The 23,750-nt window shown below is 39.6% G+C and overlaps 3 protein-coding genes across 3 annotated transcripts; 2 read left to right on the top strand and 1 right to left on the bottom strand.

The window, feature by feature from the left end:
* Nucleotides 1-598: 598 nt before the first annotated feature.
* Nucleotides 599-2,203, bottom strand: LOC124632745. The gene is made up of 4 exons (XM_047167704.1): nucleotides 1,637-2,203; nucleotides 1,376-1,514; nucleotides 806-1,196; nucleotides 599-734 (listed from the first exon to the last, which is right to left on the bottom strand). Exons 1-4 carry the CDS (start codon nucleotides 1,759-1,761, stop codon nucleotides 610-612), a joined length of 780 nt encoding a protein of 259 aa, XP_047023660.1. The 5' UTR covers nucleotides 1,762-2,203; the 3' UTR covers nucleotides 599-609.
* LOC124632743 lies at nucleotides 2,152-23,298 on the top strand. Its single transcript, XM_047167701.1, has 17 exons — nucleotides 2,152-2,689; nucleotides 5,049-5,199; nucleotides 6,030-6,135; nucleotides 8,008-8,066; nucleotides 9,300-9,511; nucleotides 10,651-10,749; nucleotides 11,352-11,456; nucleotides 11,531-11,609; nucleotides 11,710-11,927; nucleotides 12,003-12,237; nucleotides 12,318-12,419; nucleotides 12,495-12,629; nucleotides 12,873-13,229; nucleotides 13,309-13,422; nucleotides 13,737-13,889; nucleotides 14,231-14,406; nucleotides 22,502-23,298. Exons 1-17 carry the CDS (start codon nucleotides 2,460-2,462, stop codon nucleotides 22,650-22,652), a joined length of 2,682 nt encoding a protein of 893 aa, XP_047023657.1. The 5' UTR covers nucleotides 2,152-2,459; the 3' UTR covers nucleotides 22,653-23,298.
* On the top strand, nucleotides 19,876-21,012 carry LOC124632741 (protein ALP1-like). Its single transcript, XM_047167699.1, has one exon. The coding sequence runs from the start codon at nucleotides 19,986-19,988 to the stop codon at nucleotides 20,898-20,900; it is 915 nt and encodes a 304-aa protein (XP_047023655.1). The 5' UTR covers nucleotides 19,876-19,985; the 3' UTR covers nucleotides 20,901-21,012.
* Nucleotides 23,299-23,750: the final 452 nt, after the last annotated feature.

Here is a 23,750-nt window from a genome sequence, read left to right on the forward strand (position 1 = left end):
TCACGTATGTATTTCTGAATGTGAATGTTTACTACTTGATAGATGGTACGAAACATTCAAATACGAGACTGCTGGGACTTATGTATGACATATTAAAGTTTTATGTAAAATAAACAATGATTATTCATAGAAAATCGTGTTAAAAGTTGACAACCTCCTTATTTTTCTATTTTAAAAATTGATGATAGCAATAGTTATTACAATAGTTGGTTAGTGTACGTAGCGCAGCACTAGTAATCGTTCAGAAATACTCCTTGAGCATGTTTTATGAAGCACAAAATTGAGAAAGCAGTATTTTTGAACGCAATCGTAGCATCCGAACGCGCGCGGGTCTGTTATTTTTAAATGAATCCATGATTTATCTATTTGTTATGCACTAACTTCCATTTTACCAAAAAAATATGTACCTATGAATACTGTTTGAGTAAAAAAGATAATCAATGATGAGTGCCATTTCCACAATCTCATAGCTTTAAATATTCCAAATAAACAAAACCTGTTTGATAATAATGTAGGTGTACCCCTCTAGAGTCTACTAATTGAAAACACATTTTGTTCGATATTTTATATTTCAGTGGCAAACTGTAGGAGTTATGGAGAAAAAATATTTCAAGTACCACAGTTTGTGGACGACGTAACTGCTATTTTATTTTCTGTTAAAAGTTGTTTGATACGCCTCACAATCGCACGTCCCGTGTATGGAGTGGGAACATAACGTGCATAATTCGAAGTACCTGAAAATGCACAAAGCATAAATATCTTCCACCCTTCCATTTGGTACCAATATTTGGCCATTAAAATGTACCTGAAGGTTTTGGTGGTGGCACGTTTGGCAGGGACGCCTTTTTTCGTTTGCTGCGTTTTTTTCTTACAACTCTGCGGCGAGGAGCACTCGCTCTACCCGGTTCGGTGTTCTCGTCCGAATCTGTATCTGAATCAGACTTAACCTTTGATGGCTTTTTTTTAATCCTCCGCACTATAGTAGTCCTCTTCACCTTGCGAGGTGAAGTTTTTCTGAGTGCCTTAGCGAATTTTCTGTTATAGTCATCTTTCTTTTCCGACGTTGTGGGTTGGTCTCCTCTGCTGGATTTCGGCGCGAACATAATTTTCGCCTTCTTAACCTTTTTTCTTCGGTGTTTTGTTTTCTTGAGTTTGAACTCTGCTTTGTTTTCGGACAGTTCCTTCCCTTCAGCAATCTGAAAATATTGTAGTACATTTTCTAAGCCTATGCACCTACAGTTATTTGGGTACCTAATATAGATTACCATATTACGGGTTGTTATTGCCCAGCATCTAATACGATTACCTCGTTAATGTAGGTTTCGGACCAGTTTCGGACACTAACCTATGTAACTAAATCTACGTAATAAATAACCTGTTCATAAAACATGTCATCTGCATCTTGTCTGTCACAGAAGTCCAATATTTTATTGCAGACTGTTCTCAAATTCTTTATTCTTTCCTTCTTCTTCTTGCCTATCACGCATCTGTCCACTTCGTCTAGTCTAAGTGTTCTGAAAATTATATAAAAATGATTTCAGATTTTATAATTTCATGATTAACTTGACCCGGCAAGGGAACTGCAGTATGGCAAACCTTGCTTCATATCTATACATAGATCCATATAAGTTCTTACTTGATGACTTTTGGTTTGCTCATAATGTCAGCGTCTTTGTCGTCGATCTGCATCGCCGTATCCCAAATATCCTTGAACAGCTGTCTTCTATCAGCATAACTTTCTTCCTTCGTCATGAGTTCCATGTAAGTATGACAGTGGTAGCGCCAATCGTTTGAGTCGTAATTTTATAAAGTTTTTCCTTGAATTGGTTTGATTGGTTTGGTATACGATGATATTGTTTTTTGTAAGGGTTTCTAATATTATATTTTTTTGTGCATTTTGTGTTTGGATTTTTGACACGTGTGTTTGTCAGATTGACGTTAGTTGTGAACACAAATCTAGGCACCCTTTTGCGTCCAATGGATACAAAATTAAAAAAAAAATACTACTGGATTTGGATTGGATACTTTTTGTTCCTACCTATCGATGAAATTCTTAAGAATCCCTGATATCTACAGGATACTCACCAGAAAAATGAGACAGGTATGATGAAACGTTACACGAATTTAATGTTAAGAATATCTAAGGACAGCCAGTATCTAATGATAGTCATGATTGCCTTGCTTAATAGCACATCAAGCGACGCGGCTGACAATAAAATTGTGAGTGGAGTATACCACGCAACGCAACAACTACTTGTTGACTCCCTACGGAGTCTCCGGTCGCCTTGACTTGCGGCTCAGTAGGCGGGAAGCTCTTGGCGAAAGCCTTTCTCCGATAAAATACACACACGCGCTTAAAAACTTTCCTGAAAGTTTTCGGTCCCTGCATTCATAACTCTTCATTTCTGGTGATGAAATCTCTATTTAATGAAAGTTTCTAACGCTGAAATGTCGAAATCATGCCGGTTAAATATGACCCGAACACTTTGTGGGTGGCGCTCAATCAGTACAGTGATAGCAACATTTTTGAAGTGTATCCCAAACTCCTGGCCGAGTTCTTCCTACAAGAGGAGGCAGCCAGACAAGATGGGGACACCAGTGAGGCTGAGAAGTTGGTGCTTCCTAGCGACAAGGACTATAGGCTGCAGAAATACTTTGTTCTTGTTGAATTGCAGAAAACATTGGAAGAGTAAGTCATTAAATTAGTCGGTCTCATATATTTCATTGCTAAGAAGTAACTGCGGGCTGCTGCTACAAGAAGTGAAGAAGGAAGGAAAACACAAACTTGATACGTAAAAGCTCAATGAATTGGGAACAAGCCCGTGTGTGTTAGTGGTAGACAGATCGTGAAGCACTCTACTTAGGTACCTACTTATCAAAGAGGAGACACCGGCTTCTTTAAAGAAGTCCTAACTAATTTGTGTTTGAGCTTCTAAGTTTTATGCTTTCGTTTCTACCTGCCTAACAAGTCAAAAATATACACTTAACGCTATATACCTATACAGTTACAGTTACAGCCTTTTTATCGTCCCACTGCTGGGCACAGGCCTCCTCTCACAGGCAGAAGGATTGAGCATTAATCACCACGCTTGCTCAATGCGGGTTGGTGATTTCAGACTATATAGTCCAGGTTTCCTCAAGATGTTTTCCTTCACCTTTTTTATCAGCCATTGGTGTCTAAGATATACTTAGAAAGTACATACAAACTTAGAAAAGTTGCATTGGTACTTGCCTGACCTGGATTCGAACCCGCGCCCTCACACTCGAGAGGTTGGTTCTTTGCCCACTAGGCCACCACGACTTCAGCAACGCTATATATACCTATAGACAGTTCCTATACAAAACTCATTAAACCTTTAGATTAGCTTTACGTAAAACAAACTGTTTTAACCGTGATTGCGTGGTCCCTCTTACCCCCACGGTTGGCCATGACCTCCCACACATAATCACACCAAGCCGCTGCTAGACACCTTGCGAATGACATATCATTAATTGGATGGAACACCATAGCTACCCACCTAGTTCTAGGTATTGATGTAATGTCCTATTGTAGGCGTACATTCACATACGACATTTGCCCTATGATGTCAGCAAAACTGGGCTTTATTTTTAGGAATCATTGTTTTTTTTGGGCTTTAAAGATAATCAGGATCTAATTTTAACAACATATTAGGAAACATATACCTAAACCATATTTTTAGAACACGTAATCAATCATTAAATGGTCGTTATATTTTTTTTAAATCATATTAACGATCCCGACATCGCCAATCCTTTGTGAGATGACATTATCAAAAATATATGAAATAATTTATCTATTCATAAAATAAGGGAAGGATTGAAAACTTCACAATTCACAACTAATAAAGCTTAACTTAAGAAAAACTGAAGTAGCGAACTCCAAATGCCTATTTAAGAAAATCCTCAGTCCTGTAGTTGTATTATATATATTTCGTTTATTTATTGTGAAAAATAGGAACTTCTGACCCTATATAGGTACGGTTGGTTTTATCACCATTTTTGCCTACAGGCTAAGTTATATAACCATATATGATAGTTAGCGATTCACATACGTTGTTGCATGCAGAGACCGAGACCCAATACCATTATTTCAGCGAATGCAACGAAATGCCGACAGCAGTAAATTGGACTGTTTGTCGACATAACGTAGAATTGTAGTGAATTGCACACGCTACCAAGTTACTTTTACATATATGTAGATACACCATGTTTTGAAAAAAAACAAGATTGTAAAGATAAATTATAATGATACATAGGAGCTTTGAATTTTACTCGACACACGCTAAACAAGTAAATAAAAACTTCAGAACCTCTTGACGAAGAATTTTGATAGAAAAATAATTTTTTTCTGAATCAATCTAAACAACTTGCTGGCCACACAGGCAGCCGTTAATAAAATGAAATAATCAAGTTCTATTCAGCTTGTCAAAACAGTTGCAGTATGTCAATCAAATAAAACAGCTAGATCCCAAAAAAATAGTCAAATAATAATCATATTTAAATTATTTAGCGTTATATTTTATATTATTTAGTTTTAATCTAATTGAGTAAATCCATATAAAAAGAATCAGACTCGTACAAAGTCCTAATGATGGGGTGTGTGGTGGCCAGTTAAGTCGTGCTGCGTGGCAAGTTTATGATGGCTCAAAACAACCAATGGAAGCTATGATAGAGCAACAGACCCCACCAGTCGCGTAAGTCTGTGGTTAACTACTGGATTTCTATGGTAACTGATAGAGAAAGACAGGATCCAGGAGCATCCTTGAAGATCTATTTCAAATCGAGTCATCAAACTGTCTCGAACCTAGTACACAGCCGGTAAACATGGAGACTGAATTATTGTCGCTCACGTCAGGTTTTAATGAGACCCTACTCTCGGTTTTGAACTACGAACTTACGAATTCTTTTGATCTCGCTTATAATAAGCCAGTAGCGAAGACTAAAAGAAGACGTAAGAGGAAGAATTTACCAACCCACTTTGTAATAGGAAAATTTCAGGAACAGTAAATTTTTTTCCCATTTCCCAGGGACGAAGATGGCGACAAAGTGGTTAAACCAGTGGAGGATCCGGTGGAGGAATGGGCGCCGTGGTCGCTCGTTGTGTCAACCAAGAACCCTCACGCACCACCACCGGTTGCTGTTAAAACATCCCCTGGCCCCGCCTGGGACATCGGACAGGTGACTATCAATTAAAGTTATGAAGAGCAAAGATTCTGAACGAACCTTAGTATGTTTTCACCTCAATTGTTCCCAGGAGTTTCTTGGAGGAAAAGAATTTCAGAAAAATAATAACTAAACCTAGGATGCCAATCCATTCTATTCTCTACTTTGCAACCAAAAATTGGCTCGACAATAAAGTCTAGAGAAAATGGAGTAGGTAAACAAACTACCAGCCTAACTATTTGCTTAAACGGTTTCCAACTCTAGTTACAAAAAGTTTACCTACCACATAACGTCTTCATTGTAACGAAACTATTTCAAAGATTCCTATTTAGATTTGGAACGAGTCCGCAACAGTCAAGGCTTGTGCTACAATGGCATTAGCTGAGCCTTGTAATGCTGTATTACTTGGCAATAATGGTGTTTCAGTTATGGATGGTAGGCGCGTGGATATTCCCACATTCATAGCCTCTAAGCACGCGCCACTTTGTCTTAACAATCTATTTGCTTCAATATACGGCTCCAAAATACTTAGTTGTCTAGAATTCAATCTGCGAAGGCAAAAACGTAGACACCGTTATTAAATTTGCGATTTTTTTGCTAAAGTTGGGTTCTAAAATTAAAGTCTTTATGCTACGAGTAGGTACTCTATGTACTTATTTTTCTTTTGCGGTACAATTTGGTCCTAAACAACAAGAGTGTTTTTCATCTCTTACTTGCTCAGTAAGTTTTTATTTATTTATTGATTTATTGGCTTTGAGCCATCACTGGAAATATGGGCAGTTGAATGACAGACTACCAGACAATGGCTGCTGCATAGGAAGATTAACAATCATCTTTATTTTCAGGTGTTGAAAGCTGCGCGCCTTCTTTGCAAGCCGCCATTGCCCGTTACTTTCGCAGACGAACAAGAGATGCGTTGCGTGTATTCTCTTATTTACGAAGTGTTTCGATGTGAGTTTACCAAGCACGGTACTTCTCAAACCTAGGCAGCCAATAATATAATTGCATGTCTCAAATTCACAGCCACAAATCTTTTCGTAAAAGTTTTTGTTACAATTCTTGCATAGGCAAAGTCGTTAAAACAGCATAAGCTTACAAAGACCCATATAACAGAAAATAAAAACCGCCCTTGCGTGAACGCAGTTGTAAATGACTGACAAATAGCACACATAGGCCGTAAAGCGTTCATTTAACATCACGGTTGTATAAAAACGAAAGTCGCATGAAAGTGAAGTGTCACGAAGTTTGGAAGTAGGCTGGTGTTACTGTAGTAAATTAACAAACGCCATGCTAAGCCACTTTATGGCAGTTACGAAGCGTTATTAGACTTTATAAACTTGATGCCTACGCGATAAAGTTGCGATAAATAGTGTGCTTAGTTTAACTGCTTCGATGCTATTAATTTTTCGTGGATATTTTAATCTTTGATTATATATATGTCTAGATGGAGTGTCACCATACAATCCCAACAAAGAAGCAGAGACAAAATTGTTATGCATGTGTGCGTGTAGGTGTCATTTTACACTGCGCGTTGACGTAAATAATGATACCAACTTTCCAGATTCTCCCATAAATAATGAAAAAAAAAATAGACTAATTAAATAAGTTTGTATACATAGTGTTATTCGGTTTAACTATAACTTTATAGAAAATTGAACCTTGTTTGGCACTGCTCCTTTTGTAAGTCTTCGGCGCCCTATCTTGTCGACAGTACTCATGTCCTTGCTGCGGAAGTGATCGGAACACACTACGGTATTTTTTGTTGGTGTCCACATCCCATCTCCGCGGCTTTTTTTAATGCGGTCTATCCACTGACTCTTAACAATAGGATTACTTGGAATTCTTGAAAAAAAATGATGTTACGTTGATGACCATAATTTACTAATCAAATAATAGTAGATAATATTTTGGAGAATCAGAAAATGTCTATCCGAGCAATAAAAATAGAAATTATACCTACCTATTATTTTTTTGCGCAATGCTTAAAAAATATCCTTTATACATAACATAAACACGTGAAGTTGGGAAAATGAAAAACAGAAACTGGCAACACTGATACAATATGGCGTGATTTAGTAAACATAATTACAAAAAACAAATATTTATTTTCTGGGTCAGTTACCGACGGTAGGTGATGTTATTGGCACTTTTTAGCCTTCCTTTATAATTCCGGCAGACTTTAATTGCACATATCGTCATTTTATCTCTGTTATTTGTATTTTAGTTAGCGCGCGTAATACGTTTTGACAGTTAAGCGGAACGATCTGTTCTGATTGACAGGAAAGCTCCTGTCGATGAGCAGTTCATCGACATTTTTTTCCACGCTTGCGCGCACTCGACGCTACATCTAGACATATATATAATCAAAGATTTTAATGTAGGTGATGATATCAGTTTCAGTAATCTTCTGATGGAATTTTAGAATTAAGTCCTTGGAAAGGCCTTCCATCGTTTTCTGAAGGTGCCTCCTATCTTAACCTACTTAGAAATCACAGTTTGAAAAGCTCGTTTATAAAAGTTTTTGTCATTTTCAAGTCTAACTTTCAAGGGTTGGTATCTGCCTTTACGCAATTTCATTGTACAGATAGCTAAAACCCATTTTAATACATAGATCTTCAGCGAGTGACAGCGAGGTCGATATTGTATATGTTTACGTCGAAATAAAAAGTCGTGAATTCTATGCTATTTGGCCTTTTTATTATTCAGCACTTTTGATGTCTATCCATACAGAAGTTTTCGGTCACGCGACATATTTATTCTGCGGTTTTATTTGAACTTTGCTTTTCGTAACATTCATATTTTCAAAAACTTTCTTGTTTTCAGATAAATCCATATTGGATCAAGCTTTAGAAGACATCCAATTTTTGATTGTGCATCGCGAGGTAAACTTTTCTGATTATATCTAAACAACTATAGTCTGTTTTTTAATCTCGTAGACTAAATTGACACTTGCAAAATGTCAAACTTTCTAATAATTTTGCTAGCTCTGTGGTGCAGTGTTGTACTTACAATACCGGTTCGTTGAATCGTAACTTTTTACAATAAGTCATCCTGAAATAATGGGCTTATCCTTGATGATTACGCATAGCTTTGCGTGGTCAGATATCCCTGGCAGTTTGTAGCACGTCGTACAGCCATGTGTACGTACGTGAATTTTAAATATAAAACTTTGAATGAATATTAAATTCGTCTATTATAGATAAAAAGTTACGATTCAACGAACCGGTATCGTAAGTACAACACTGCACCACAGAGCTATAGTTCGGCCATTCAGAGAATGCGTTCCTGACACGTCGCGATTGAACTGACGACGTAACTTTGCAATGGCGTTGCAGTTACGATAAAAATATTTTTGCTGGTTGTTTACCGTTTTAACAATTGAGGAGCATTAAAACAACATTATTATATCAATAATCAATGAATGTTATTACGTCGTCAGTTCAATCGCGACGTGTCAGGAACGCATTCTCTGAATGGCCGAACTATAGCAAAATTATTAGAAAGTTTGACATTTTGTAAGTGTCAATTTAGTCTACGAGATTAAAAAACAGACTATAGACTAATTTTGAAATGACAGACCCCAACGCAGCTCGTACTAACTGCGTTACTCTATCTGACCAAGAGCCAAATCAGCCATCTCATTTAATTTGTTATTCCGTTCATGAACTTGAAAAACATATTGACGAAGGTCTTTTTGATCACATACCATTTTCAAGGCCGTATATTTAAGCCTCATTACGAATCGGTAATAACTCCCAGTTAGGGTAGGTTCGACAAGATGTTACAATAAAAGTACGCCCCATTTAACTCGCATTACGAAGTCTTCGTGACCAAAACCATTTCTTTTTCCAACGTTGAGAATGCTCACGAAAATGAGCTCTATATTTACGACCGTTTATTCTTGTAAGCGAACGAAAAAATCGGCATTTTGTTGATTTCGAGACTGATAAAATGATTTCTATTAATAAAGGGAACACCAAGCGTCGTGTTCGAGACATTTTAGGGAGACACCTTATAATTAGTGTTCATGCGAAAGTAAATAGGTAAATATTTTTTTTGTCATCAATCAAATGTTTATCAAGTTTCGCATCTTTTTGATCTTGTTTGCATCCCAGTTTGCTGAACACCGTCACGCATTATGGCTGTTCCTGATGGAACTAGCGCGACGGCGTTGGGGTGCTCGGCCAAGAAGCGAGATAGAAAGAGCAACGCAACTCTTGGATGAGGCCGGATATCCCTTCAAAGACATTGAGAACATTATTTGGGAGGAACGAGTGCACTTCGCTGCCGCTATAGCAAGGATTCGCATCAAAAATCGGGCTTTCACGTAAGTTTTTCTTTCTCTTGTTGAAAATGTGGGAGGGGTTTCCCTCAAACTGCTATACGATTTGGAAATTTGGAACATTCATAGTTGGTACGTTGAAGGCAGAGTTACAAGGGATTTTGTTCTCCTTTTGAGACACATTTACTGAAATAAAAAACTTTTTTACAAAAAAAATTTAACCGACTTCCCAAAACACTAAAAAGCAAAAAAAAAACTAATTTTAGGTGCATCGGCCTAGAAGTCGGTGTCTAATGGATGTTACTAAGTTAATTTTGCCACCGACTTCTAGGCCGATACACCTAAAATTAGTTTTTTTTTGCTTTTTAGTGTTTTGGGAAGTCGGTTAATTTTTTTTGTAAAAAAGTTTTTTATTTACAGCTTTTCAGTGATACGAATAGTTGTCACTATCCATATAAGTGGGAAGTTCTCATCAATACAAAGAATATAAGTCCAAATACGAGGACATATTCAGTTGTCGAGTTCCCTCGACTTTCTCTGGTCTCCATCATCAGGTCAGCTCCAAACCTTCACTGTTGCAAAGGTCTTGTCAATACAAATAATTTAAGCCCAAACACGAGGTAGTTTACATATTCAGTTGTCGAGTTCCCTCGGCCCTCTTTGGTCTCCATCATCAGGTCAGCTCCAAATCTTCACTGTTGAATAGTGCTTTTAGGCGTACACCTGAGTGTCAAGTTTTTACCCTATGTATGCCTACAACTTTCGAAGGTTGCCCTCGATTTCTCAGGGTTTCCATCATCAGATCCTGACCTGATGACTATGGGACCAACTGGCAGCTATTCCGAGTCGAACAAAAAAAGAATCACGTAAATCGGTCTATAAACCTCGGAGTAATCGATGTTCATACATAGAAAAAAAAAAAAACATACAGGCCGAATTGAGAACCTCCTCCAAGTCGGTTAAAAATATGTTCTTATGGAATTCGCAGAGGAAAAATTGCTTCGCATAAAAACAAAACTAATCCAATATTTCCAAAACGATAATGTCTGATGTCTGACCTCTATGAATACATTACTTGTGTCATGCCCAAATAAAAACTCGGTACCGATGGTTACGTAAATCGAAGGTTAGAATAATAAAAACATTGATGTATAAATGTCGTTACATTGTTTTATCGTCTGCAGGCTATCGGATTTATTGCCGGCACATCTGCGTGAGGAACGCGTGTCAGCGTGTGTCAACAAAGACACTGTCACGGGATGGGTCAACACTTTTAAAGCTAAGTAAGTTGCATGCTAAGATAAAGCCGAGTTTAGGGAACCTTTCCAATCTGTTGTGGTTTTCTCTTCCCAATCATCAAGGGTTGAGAGAAGTATATATTGACAACTTGAAGGTAATGGGTTCCAAACTTTTTGTAGATCTGTTCAATTCCGCATTCTGTTCCTTCATAAGTAATTATTAAGGCGGGTCTACGCTAGACGAACCGAGCACGAGTGAAGAACAAGCGGAGCCGTCGTTCGCGACGTCAAGTGTGGACGTACAACGAACCTACAACGATCACTGTTCTCGAACGTAGTTTTCCGCAGTGAGTTCGCGGCTCTTGGCGAATATGGACGATATTAATAATATTGCAGTAGCCGCTGCTGTTGCAGCCAACCAAGCCCTTTTTATAAAGGGCGTCGTAATGTTTACAAGGGCAAAACCGACAACAGGCGGAACGCAGCCGAGCACGAACGAAATGCTCGCTACGCGCTCGTTAGAGGCTTGTAAGTTGGTCCACACTGACGAATTGTGTTCGGCTCGTGCTCCGCTCGTGCTCGGTTCGTCTAGCGTAAACAGCTTAATGTATTCAAAAACTATGGTATTCAAAGACAAATGTTTTCAGGAAAGTGGCTTTACTGGTGAAGAGATTACACGAGCTAGGCTACTCGTACAGCAACTCCCGTCAACTTTGTGCCGGAGAATACAGATTCGATCGTGTTTGTCCCAGGTAAGCATCTGCTGATGTCTTGTAGCTTTTCTCAAAGGAGAAAGGACAGATTCTGAACAATTTTCTTTTTTTAGATTTATCACTTTACGCCCTCCTGAAAGCGATAGCATCGGACAGTTGGATCTAGTGAGAGATGGAGTGATAGTACTTCAGGTATGTATCCTTTCACCTTTTGTGTACCTACACTACACCAACCGAATAATACCTATTCTTCTTTAAATTCTTCTTGGATGGGGTTCTAATCTCTTGTCAGGAGCGTGAATTCTGCGAAGGCGCATCAACTTTATGCCGCGCCCTCCGCGCAAATTCGCTCCGAGGCGTAGTGGCCCAAACGCACGCGTCTTCGCCGCGATGTTCCGCGTACCTTGCTGCTCAACTGAAAGAACTAGCCGCTGTACTCAAGGCAAAGGCACCAGCAGCACCCGTCACGCCCGAACTCGGGAAACTCGTCGTGTTTGGAGCTGGTGATAAGTATGTTCAACTTCCAGTCACATATCTTCTTCATGTCAAAGATGAAATGTAATTTAAGCAAGATCATCTTCGCAGAGTGGAAAGCTACGTGTGTGCTCTACGCGAACTTGGCATCGAAGCTTCCGAGGCTCCACAATCCGGAGCCCATGTATGCGTCATAAGCGAACCCGTGCATTACGACACTCCATTGGTCACTAACGCATTAGATGGCGTCGTAGCTGTCTTAGCTACACCACCTAACTCGTATTCAGCTGTTACGGATCCAATTGATCTCGTTTGCGGACGCGGCGGAGATCTTGCTATGCTTGAGGTATGATTTAGGAAAACTACCAAATACATACATAAGGGGATTTAAGGGGATTATGGAAATAATTTTGGTTCTCTTTGCAGATTCTTACTGAATCAGAAATAGACGTAAATGGCAAGGCGCGTGTGCAGTCAATTTTGGAAGAACAAAAGAAAACTTTGAGATCACTTATGTCTAAACCCCAGGTAATACCCCAGAAAATAATAAAATTGTATTTTCTTCGTCTCTTCTTTGGGTTATTTCAACATTCTTTATTTCAGATTCAACTGATACTATATGAAACCCATTCGGCCCTTGAGGCAGAGAATCAAGCGCAAATCACTCGAGCAGTTGCAGAGGCCAACAGACTGGCACGAGAACGACATGCGTTGCTCAAGAAAAAGCCCCGACAACCCGTAAGTGACCGTCTTTTGGGGTCTCTTTTATTTGTAGGCTTATAGAAAAAAATCTACAATATTGGTGACAAGTGGTTATAAAACGTTACTGATTTATCGGATTGCCCTCCCATCGGACTATGAGGGTAATTGTTTAGACTGCCTTTTACGTCCTGTGTAGCTGGCAAATCAGTTTCAAGAACAGCCGCCGTGGCCTGGTCGCCTGTTTCACAATAAGAAACTTAATGCAAAAATTCTTTTCAGAGCCCACAAAAACAAGCAACAGCACAACCAACCAATGAAACAGTTGTTATAAACGAATCTGTAGTCACTGCCGAAACCAAACCCGCACACGAATCCACAACTACTCTAGATACGGTTTCTCGATCCGATCTTGATAAAACCGAAGATGACACGTCAGTCAGTGAGTGTTCCCAAACGAAGCCACCGTGCGGTTCTCGTCCGAGTACAGCTAAGAAACCTAGTACAGTTGTGTTGAAGAAGCAAACGGAGAACTTGGAAGTGGTGTCTCGTCCGGGGACGAACAAAGCGAGGCCTATACCCGTGATGCCCAGCTATGACATCCCTAGAGACCCTGATAAAGACAGCCCTGATGTCGTTGTAAGTAGTCTATGTTCAACCTTTATGAGTGTACATAGTTTTTTAATAAATACTTCATTTTCTGTAAATGTTGTTCCAGGTGCCTAGTTGTGATTTGTTTGAAATAAGAAATCTACCAAATCTGGGTAATGGATTGGATATAAATTACATCCTGGACAGAGACGGGTGTTACCTCGGCCTTATCCAAAGAAAGGTAATCATTTTTATTTACCTTTCACTGAGATTATATATTTGTATGAATTTAAATATACCTACTTATAATGGTTTAATCGAGAATTCTTGAAAATATGACTTTGACTCCTTCCATGAGCCATTTAGCTAAATTGAAAGGGCTCATTATCTTCCCGTTTGAAGTTTTAACTACTTATCCAAAGGGATTTTTTGAAAATTATTTTTGACTGTCCTACTTCAAATTAAACTCGGGCAGTATTAGTTTGAAGTAAGTATAATTGCTGTGGCATGGTGGCTCCGAGACCCAGGCGTTGCACAACGGTAGGTTGACCGCAGGAGATCACCCGGCTCGACGCTAAGTTTATGATCCGCGTGGCGGAGGACCGCGGCCTGTTCGGGCCGGCCGCCGCCGCGCCGCCGCAGCGACGCAAGCGCATCGACACAGCGCCGCTCTCGCCGCGTCGCCGCAGGCGCAAGGCTAGCTTTGAGGTGAGTGCACACATGTTACTCTTTTTGGATATTTTTAATTCAGTAAGGAACTCGCCTTTCAAAGTTTAAATATGATAGCTTCAACCAGGAAAAAATGATTTGAATTTTGATTAAAATTGATAAATTTAAAAAATCATATACTTTTATAACCAGTTTCAAGACTATACTAATTTGCAAGTTCATACATATTACCTATTATTCGAAAGCAGAAAGAACTGTTTCAGAAATATTTGCAAATTGCACGCATTTTGTTAATAAGTACTTCTCTAAATACTTACATATTCTTCTTGGTTCTTCTTCGGAGTAAAATGCAGCTAACGAAAAAGTCCGCATGATGTCAGGTGGAGCGCGTAGCAGCGCCGACATACGCGTCGCTGTCCCGCGCTCGCCGCGGCAGCGCGCCGGGCTGCCTGGACGCGGCGCGGCGCGAGCACCGCGTGTGCGAGCGGCACGCGCGGCGCCAGGCCGCCGCCGCCGCCGTCGCCTCCGCCGCATGCACCTGCGACGCTAGGCACCGGTAACATACTGTCTTGTTTTTATTATGAGCTCATTATAATATCTCACGTGCCTAGCCTATTCCCTATGTAGACTAGGTTGAGGTCGGCTTCTAGTCAAACTGGATGCAAGTGAGCAGCTACCAGTGTTTTATATGGAGTGACTGCCTATCTGACCTCCTCCAACAACCAACCCAATACCCCTTTTCTAACTATTCGTAACGACGGACCGACGGACCGTGCCAAACGTTGTTTATCTTTATGATCAATTGTTCCGCGCGGCTTTGACTTACCCTCTTCACACATCAACATTAAGTACCTACTCAATCACATAATGTTATGAAGCGAGGAACGATATTTTTACGACTTAGGGATTGTTCACACCAAACGTATTGTCCGCCGCTGACTGTGAGTATACTCACAGTCGGCCTCAGTGTGAACGTCGACTCAATCTGCAGTACGCGTACTCACCAAGCCGACAATAGGCTATAGCGTACGATGCGCTACATGTGTGAACAAAAGAATACGCTCGCGTAGGTTCACACTAGATGCGTACGCTGAGCGGCCGACTATTCTACACATAAAAGAGCTCAGTATTTGAAGTTGCTCGTAGTATTTTATAAACGATCTCTGTGATCACTCGTGGTTCCCATACGATAAAACTAGTGTATTTTTTAAAAAAATCGGACGTTTACTGATATTTCAATTAAATGATGCGCATTCAGATAGTTGCCATTTGCGAAGCTCTAGAGGAAGACGAAAATAATAAAAAGAAGAGATTGTGGGTACATCCCTTAAATATGAAGAGATGTTTTCTTGGTCAATTTCATACTTTATATTTCGAATATAGACTTTATCCAAATAAGTTCAAGAAATATTTTCGTATGACAGTAAAAACATTCGATGAGTTACTATCTTTAATACGTATAAGTTTATATAAAAGGGACACTAATTATCGACGTGCTATTCAGCCAGAAGAAAGATTGACAATTACTTTAAGGTAAGAGGAAAACAACTTGTACTGTAATCAACACTTATTTATTATAATCAAATCAATCACGTTTAAACAATTGCGAAAAGAACAATGTCAGACGTCCATAGTAACTTAGGCTCAATAAAAATATTTCATGTACAGTGAAAATTCTTACAGTTTCTTGTGTAGTTTAACGTCAGAAGCTTTTCTATGTTTTCCAGTTTTGCATTGAACTTCTCAAAAAAAAATTATTAAAACGAAAAACCTGAACTCGATAAACAAAATAATTACTTATTAAATTGATTTTTTTTTTTGGAAAAGTTCTAGATAAAAAAGTTGATTGGGTGGGCCCAGGCCCGCCGTAAGCGGGCGTGCAGCGCGTGCACAGCACGCGGGCGGCACGTCCTAGGGGGCGGCAAATCTAGCGAGTTATCACGTAATATTTAAAAAATACAATATCTTTTTACTAATGATTTGATTTCAATATTTCCAAACTCAGCAATAGCGCTAAGAATATTACTTACACTGCCGGTTTCAGTTAGGTACATCTGTTGAAAGGATATTTTCAAAATTAAAGATTCTTAAAAACGATTTAAGATCAACCAGTGGCGTAGCGTGGGGCAAATGCTATTTAGGGGGCGGCAAAATTAAATCAATAAAATTTCGGAAAAAGCCGCCCTAGCTTTGGTCGTCTCCTATCAATTTTGACTGTTTCACCCTTTGCATCCCCAAAAAAATTCGCGCTCGCTGCGCTCGCGGCTCCATGTCAGATGTCGCATTTTGTCTTTGTTTAATTGTTGAGGCATTCAATTCCGAAAAAACATTTTTCGCGCACGTCCGTTATGGCTTTTTATGATATGTTTACTTCATGAAAACTCTAAGGAAAAAATCGCGCTCGCTTCGCTCGCGGCTTTTGCACTTCACTTCTGTGCATATCTTACTTTTTGACTTTGCTTTGTTAATTTACAGTGATTTTTATTTGTTTTGTGTCCTTTAAAAATAAAAATTTCGCGCTCGCTCCGCTCGCGCTTCCTTACATATGGAATGTGTCTTATAATTTTTCAACGGGAAACCCACCAAATAACGTATTTTAGGGACCCCCCACACTAGCGTCTTTCGAGCGTCGTCGTTGTGCCAGCGTCCGCGCAACGTCCACCCGACGTCGACGTCGCGGCGACGCGACGCCAGCGCTGGCCGGCTGCCGAACGCCGAGCGTGCGCGGCGGTGGCGTCGCGTATATTCAACGTTTTTTTGCGAACAAGTACAATGCTCAACGCAATCTATTTGCCCCGCTCCCCACCAGTACCTCGCCCTCTTCGTTTCCTTTTTCGTTTCCGTAATTTTTGGATCAGTAATATCAGCAGCAGTGCTTCTTCGTCGGAATCCATTTTCACACTGCTTGTACGCGACAGGAGCCGTGGCTGCGCGACGTCGACGTCGGGTGGACGTTGCGCGGACGCTGGCACGACGACGACGCTCGAAAGACGCTAGTGTGGGGGGTCTCTTACTGACTTTAAACATTGTTATAGATATTTAAGTGCGTTAGTTTAAGTTAATCACAATCTTTCAATACATAGGGGCCACTTGGGTAATGATTGCACTGCATTGATGCCCTAAGCAATTGCTTAGTTTGCTTATGGGCTAACCCAGGACTGCTTAGGGCTTAGGTTACTCTGAACATTTCAAGTAAATAAAAAGTTATGTGTAATGTATGTTATGTATTGCAATAGTTATTTATCCAAAAGTAGGTGGGTTTTCTGCAATCAGAGCGGTGCATGTTCATATTTTTTTCTGTTGGTCAAGTAAGATGGATATGAATGGGCGGGGGGTCCGGACCCCCTGGATCCGCCCCCCCCCCTTATATATTTTTTGACAAAACGTATGTAGTCGTAGGGCGGCATAATCAGTTTTGCACGCGGGCGAACAAACAGCTAGCGGCGGGCCTGGGTGGGCCGAAACCTGACATTGTTCTTTTAATCACTTTGCAAAATTCTTTCAATGTCTTCTATAGAAGGTGGTTCCGATAGATTATCAGGAGATTCAGTATGAGATGAGGTGTCGATTTGTGTAGGTGAGGATGTGACCTGATATGGCTGTGATGGGGGTGTGCACTGTGTACGGTTCTGTGACGATGACATGTACCCATGATCATAATAATGTTCATGCTGATATGATGTGCTAGTTGAAGGACCGGATCCGTACATGTAGTCATTATTATATTTAATTTTATGTATTATTTTCATTATCTCAAATTTAAATTCAAATAATTGCCTTTCAGACATCGTATTCATTTCGGGTACAAGTGACATCAGAAAATTCATATGTGGGTTCATATTATTCTGTTCCTGTCTATTCATTGAATTTAATAAACATTGTTGAAATACAGTTAATCCTTTCGATTTTGACTGCTGAGATGAGTTGTTCATGATAGTATTATCACAACTATCTTCATTATAATTTATAGTATTATTATCCGAACTGTGACTGACTGGTGTACGTGCCGAGGGTAGTTGTATATTTGTGACTGAAGCAGGGCTCGAAGCACGTGAAATTGTTAAAAACTGAAGCATATCCAAATAGGCAGATTTGCGTTTCTTCGGGGCACCGCTGCCACTTTTAATATTTTGTTCTTTGTTTTTTTCCCGAACAAAGTAATCTCTGAGATGCTTCCATTTTTTTTGAAGTTCTTGAACTGAAATAAAATTTTATAATATTAAGGCCGGCAGCACACATCCGGTTTCCGGATACGGTTTCCTGATCAGGAATTCCGATTCGGGATTCCGTGACACTAGCGCACACATTCGGTTTTTTTCATTCTGAATTTACATGGCCAGTACGTATAGAGCCACTTAAGCCTTAATGGAAATTTCTCATCAATACGAATAATATAAGACCAAATACAAGGTAGTTTACATATTCAGTTGTCGAGTTCCGTCGACCTTCTCTGGTCTCCATCATCAGGTCAGCTCCAAACCTTCACTGTTGCAAAGTTCTATTCAATACAAATAACATAAGTCCAAACACGAAGTAGTTTACGTACTCAGTTGTCGAGTTCCCTCGACCTTCTCTGGTCTCCATCATCAGGTCAGCTCCAAACTTTCACTAATGCATAATGTTATCAGACATACACCTCATAATCAAGTTTTTATCCTGCGCATGCCTACAACTTTCAAAAGTTGCCCTGGATTTCTCAGGGTTTCCATCATCAGATCCGATGACGATGATGAGATGATTATGGGACCACCTATGAGGTATACCATAGCAAACAAAAAAATAATTTAATAAAATGTATGAATAGTCCTATGAGCGATGTTCTCATAACAGCGCCTGAACCATTTTTAAAGCACTTTTTCGTATGAAGGTGTAAAAAATTAAGTTAGAGAGTACATATAAGTACCATATTGTTTTTAAAATTTTTATCTTTTTTTTTGAGATACGTCACTTTGTTATAGGACATGGGGCAGTTTTGAATGGATTGTGATCCGCCTACTTTAAACTATTTATCTTTTATGTATGCAAATATGTATATACTAGCTTCTGCCAGCGGTTTCACCCGCATCCCGTGGGGAACTACTTCCCGTACTGGGATAAAAAGCCGATAAGTAGCCTATAGCCTTCCTCGATAAATGGGCTATCTGACACTGAAAGAAATTTTCCAATCGGACCAGTAGTACCTACCTGAGATTAGCGCGTTCAAACAAACAAACAAACTCTTCAGCTTTATAGTATTAGTATAGATTTGTTAATTGTTTAATAAACTGGATTTCATCTCTCAAAAAAAAAACAAAAACAAATATAAAAAAGTAAGTGACAAGCGGGCTCTGATACACGTCCATTCGGAACATGGCTACCTTGATTCAGAATGAAAATTTCCGTATGTGTGCGGCGGTCAAACCAAATTGTTCGCGAGCGCTGCGTTCGGAATGACGTCATCAGGTTTTATTCCGTTCTGAGTACCCGAACGCACGGAGAAAATTTTAAACCGAATGTCAGGTTTTTTTCCGTCCGGAAAAAGTAAGAACGTGTGCGCTCTTGTGAACATTTTGTATGAAAAAAGAGCATTCCGGTTTCCGAATCAGGATTCCTGATCAGGAAACCGGATCAGGAAACCGGATGTGTGCTGCCGGCCTAAACCCTTTATATATGTGACGGCGCCACCGTCGATGTGTCAACCGTCGATCTGTCAACGGTGGACCTTATATAAAGCGGCGACCTTATAAAATTTTGTGCAATAAAGTTTTAATTCAGGCAAATGGGTACCGTAGCTGGCGCCGCCAGTTGATTTGATCCTCTACCTGCTAAACTTAGCATATTTTTGGCAATTTCGGATTTTCGGAAACTCGGCAAACATGTATACTATTTATTTAATAATCATACACAAATATTTGATCTGTTTTGAGTACAAAAACAGACCAAAAAGCAGTGCACAATGATTAAATAAATAGTAAACAGGTTTGCCAGGTTTCCGAGGATCCGAGGTTGTTGAAAATATGCTCAGGTTAGTGGTTAGAGAATTGAATCAGCTGGCGGCGCTGGTTACGGTACCTACACATTCGCTATAAGTAAATAAATAATAATGTCATAAATAATTACTGTTTATTAACCTTGCATTACAAATACTATAATATCATGAAACGAGATCTATTTGATTTTACATTTCACAGGTATTTGGCTACTGGGAAATCATTTGGTACGTTATCCGAAGATTTTCTAATGGGGAAGTCTACGATATCTACAATTATTTCTGAAACCTGCTCAATTTTATGGGAAATATTAATGCCACTGGAGTTACCACAGCCTACAGAAGAAATGTGGATAAATATATCAAATACATATTATAATAAAACAAATTATCCCAATTGTTTAGGTGCTGTAGATGGTAAACATGTTCGGATAAAAAAACCAGCTCACAGTGGTTCTAACTATTACAACTACAAAAAATTCTTTTCAATCATTTTATTTGCCTTAGCTGATGCTAACTGTTTATTTACTGCTGTTGACATTGGATCTTGTGGCAGAGAAGCAGATAGTAACATATTTAAAAACAGCAATATGGGCAGAATGATAACACTTGGACAGTTACATGTACCAAAATCTGCCAAACTACCTAATTCAAGTGGACCCGCACAACCATATGTGTTTTTAGGAGATGAAGCATTTAGTTTGAAATCAAATTTTATGAGACCTTACCCAAATCGCAACTTGACCATGGAACAACGCACATATAATTTTCGCCACAGCCGAGCGAGAAAATGCGTGGAATGTGCATTTGGTATTTTATCTAGTAAGTGGAGAGTATTGCATACAACCATAAATACTGATGTCAATAATGCTATTAAAATTGTACAAGCCACATGTCTGCTACACAATTTTGTTCGTAGAAGAGAAGGCATAAATTTTGAAGAACAGTTAAGCACTTGTAACCTAAGAGATGTACGAACATCACTGTTAGTTGTTTCTACGTCGGGTCAGAGGGTGAGAGAGTTTTTCAAAGAATATTTCGTGAACGAGGGTCGGCTGTACTGGCAGGACAAATACATATAATGACGCTTTGTTTTATTATTTATGTAGTGCTACTAATATAATTATAGAAGCTGTTGATTTGCATCCATGCCATAGTCAAACAACAAATCAACAAAAAAAGGGTAGGTAATTTTGTCTTTTTTTTTCTTATTTACGTATATCTGTCAGTGTAACCCAGCCGTATTTTAATTCGGCGCATGTGTTACTAGTTTTACAACCGCGCTGCGCACTCACACAAACACAAACGATACATGCACAAAGCACACGCAACGATCATTCAATAAAAATCGTAGGTAATCCAGCCTAGCCAAATTCACCCAATCACAGTGCGAGTACTCCCACACACTCGCCTAGCCGCTCCTCGCGTGACCTTGAAGCCGGAACAAACAAGCGCCGACGGCAATCGGTGTTTGATGTCGCCGCCGCCGCCGCATACTAGGACTAGGACGTGTAGGACTAGGTACAAAGTGCGATATGACGGAGAATTACACGAACACGAGTTGGTGGAGATGGTCCGCCTGTATGCCATCAGTGACAACAGTGTACTAACAGCCGTACATACCTATGTTCCGGGAAATGTTTCCCGACCGGGAACCCTCATCACGGAGGGTCAAGCTGGTCATGTGACAGACTTACGTGCTAGGATCGTTAACTTAGTGCTTTCGACACATTAAAAACGAATGTGATAGTGTTAATTTTAACCTCCTGGACTACGGCACGGATGCAAATCAATAGCTTGTATGTATACCTATGTAAGTTGTTAAAAAAATTAAATATCAGAAAATAGTTTATTTATTATTTCGACAATTAATAACTCTTTTGATTTGCCAGATGATGATCTAGCATTCTCCCCAAATCTCACCCAAAATCCCCCCAAAATGTTAGTGTTTTGAGAGAAAACCCCCCTAGTAATTAGAAAAATATTTATTTAAATACAATAATTTATAATAATTTTGCAATCGCTTCCATTACTGGTTTTGTGTGTGGTTCTATGGTGGAATCAAATGAAGTAGTAAGTAATTTGGTCGCGTTCAGTCATAAAACTTTTCCGAAAAATTCTCCAACTCCCTCCAAGCCAATTTTTAATCCCCCCGCTGATACCCACAAAGGATTGTTCCCCCCAAAAAATCCCCCGTGGGCAGAAAATACCCCCAAATTTGGGGGGAATCCCCCCAATCTGGCATCACTGCGCGGCGGTGCGGACGCGGCGGAGCGGCGGTGCGTACGCGGCGGAGCGGCGCTATTCGGCAACTGCGTCCGCGTAGCCAATCCGCGTCCGCCGTGCATAGTCGCGTAGTAAAATAATCGGCTACTGAGAGTCAGCTACAATAGACGACGTAACAGCGTATAGTCGGTTCGGTGTGAACGACAATTTCAAAATATATGGAAAAGCAATAAACTGCGTAACGCGCGCTCACAGTCAGCGGCCGACATTACGTTTGGTCTGAATGATGCCTTAGGCCATACAGGAGGTCTTCAGAAGATTATACCTGTGAGAGAAGTTCAGAAATATCACTGTGTTATCACACGCGGTCCTTTCTTTTCCATTAAAACGACAGCAACCCACGCGTAAGCTGATGAATAAATAACAATGCACTTACAGATAAACTGTTCTCCCCCAGTTACCGTCGTTCATCAGCTAGCGGTGTGACAGGAGCGCCGGCCGCGTCGCAAGCTCGGCTGCCCGACCAGCCGTGCCGCCGCCCCTTCCCGCTCGTGGTCCACGAACTACGTCTCAAAGCCGTTGTACCGCAGCACAAAATATTCGCTTAGTGAATTACAAGTGTTACAGACTGAAAGCATTGACGGTGTCATGCATGGACAATAAACCCTACGCCGTCAAATCAGTTCTAGGTTAAAAAAAGAACGACAGTTCGGCCAAAGTTGATCTTAGCCTAATTCTATATAGTCTATGTAAAGCTGCATGCAGGTGTTGTACATGTTCGAGACTTTTAAGAGCGTGCTCGAATACCATATAGCACAAACCATTCTCATACTACTAAAGCCAACATATATCATGTAGTCAACAAGACTCGAACATAGTGCACCCTTCTGCTTGTGGCTGTAAATCGTTGGTTAGGCTGGAGGCACATTGATATTTACACACGAAAGTTTGGTTATATTAATGTGTGCTTTTAGCTTTAGTTTATCTAGTATATATTAACTTTAAATATCTTTTTGCAAATCTTTTAGCTCGCAAAATCTTATTGTTTATATTCTTCGTGTCATTTTAAGAGATAACATCATTACATGACGAATCTTTTTTAATACATTTCAAATAAAAAGTCACTGGGATGTGTAAAAGATGAAATGTACCTGATGATATAGCTTATTATGAACAATCTATTTTGGATTAATCAGTTTTAAATTTTATTTACCTTTAGACTTTTTTTTGTCAAAATATAAACATCCATTACCATCCATGTTTTATTTAAAAATAATGTTGCACTCTGCCATGTAGCAAGTACGGACGCGGACGCCAGCAGGTCAATCCACTCAAAATTGTATAATTCTGCCAATCAAGCATAGTTTTCACTTTTGCAATAAGGTTGAAAATCTATTGAAGGAATTTGTTTTTCTTAGAAATTATGTTTCTGTACATCGAACGAGCAATATTTAAAGGGAACAAATATAATGACCACCATAAAATGCTTTGATACCCTAAGTTTTGCAACCAGAAATATCTACTGAACACCAGAAAAATAAAGTCTAAAAATGTAATAGTACCAGCTATTTTAGTCACGACTTCACTTTAAATTGTATTCGACCACCAAATTTAGTAAATGATCACCAACTCTTGACGACCAAATTAATGTATTATTTTTGCCTAAATAAGTCACTGTGATTGCCATAAAATGTAGGCTTATTACC

This window comes from Helicoverpa zea, chromosome 8, assembly GCF_022581195.2.
Source record: "Helicoverpa zea isolate HzStark_Cry1AcR chromosome 8, ilHelZeax1.1, whole genome shotgun sequence".
Classification (NCBI taxonomy): domain Eukaryota; kingdom Metazoa; phylum Arthropoda; class Insecta; order Lepidoptera; family Noctuidae; genus Helicoverpa; species Helicoverpa zea.

Excerpts from the sequence above, each read along its gene's own strand:
- LOC124632741 (XM_047167699.1), top strand. The coding sequence starts at position 19,986 with ATGAAACGAGATCTATTTGATTTTACATTTCACAGGTATTTGGCTACT.
- LOC124632743 (XM_047167701.1), top strand. The coding sequence starts at position 2,460 with ATGCCGGTTAAATATGACCCGAACACTTTGTGGGTGGCGCTCAATCAG. Across the intron at positions 11,610-11,709 it reads ATGGAGTGATAGTACTTCAG|GAGCGTGAATTCTGCGAAGG; the intron begins GTATGTATCCTT and ends ATCTCTTGTCAG. Across the intron at positions 12,238-12,317 it reads GAGATCTTGCTATGCTTGAG|ATTCTTACTGAATCAGAAAT; the intron begins GTATGATTTAGG and ends TTCTCTTTGCAG.
- LOC124632745 (XM_047167704.1), bottom strand. The coding sequence starts at position 1,761 with ATGGAACTCATGACGAAGGAAGAAAGTTATGCTGATAGAAGACAGCTG. Across the intron at positions 1,515-1,636 it reads AGCAAACCAAAAGTCATCAA|AACACTTAGACTAGACGAAG; the intron begins GTAAGAACTTAT and ends TATAATTTTCAG. Across the intron at positions 1,197-1,375 it reads ATGACATGTTTTATGAACAG|ATTGCTGAAGGGAAGGAACT; the intron begins GTTATTTATTAC and ends CAATATTTTCAG.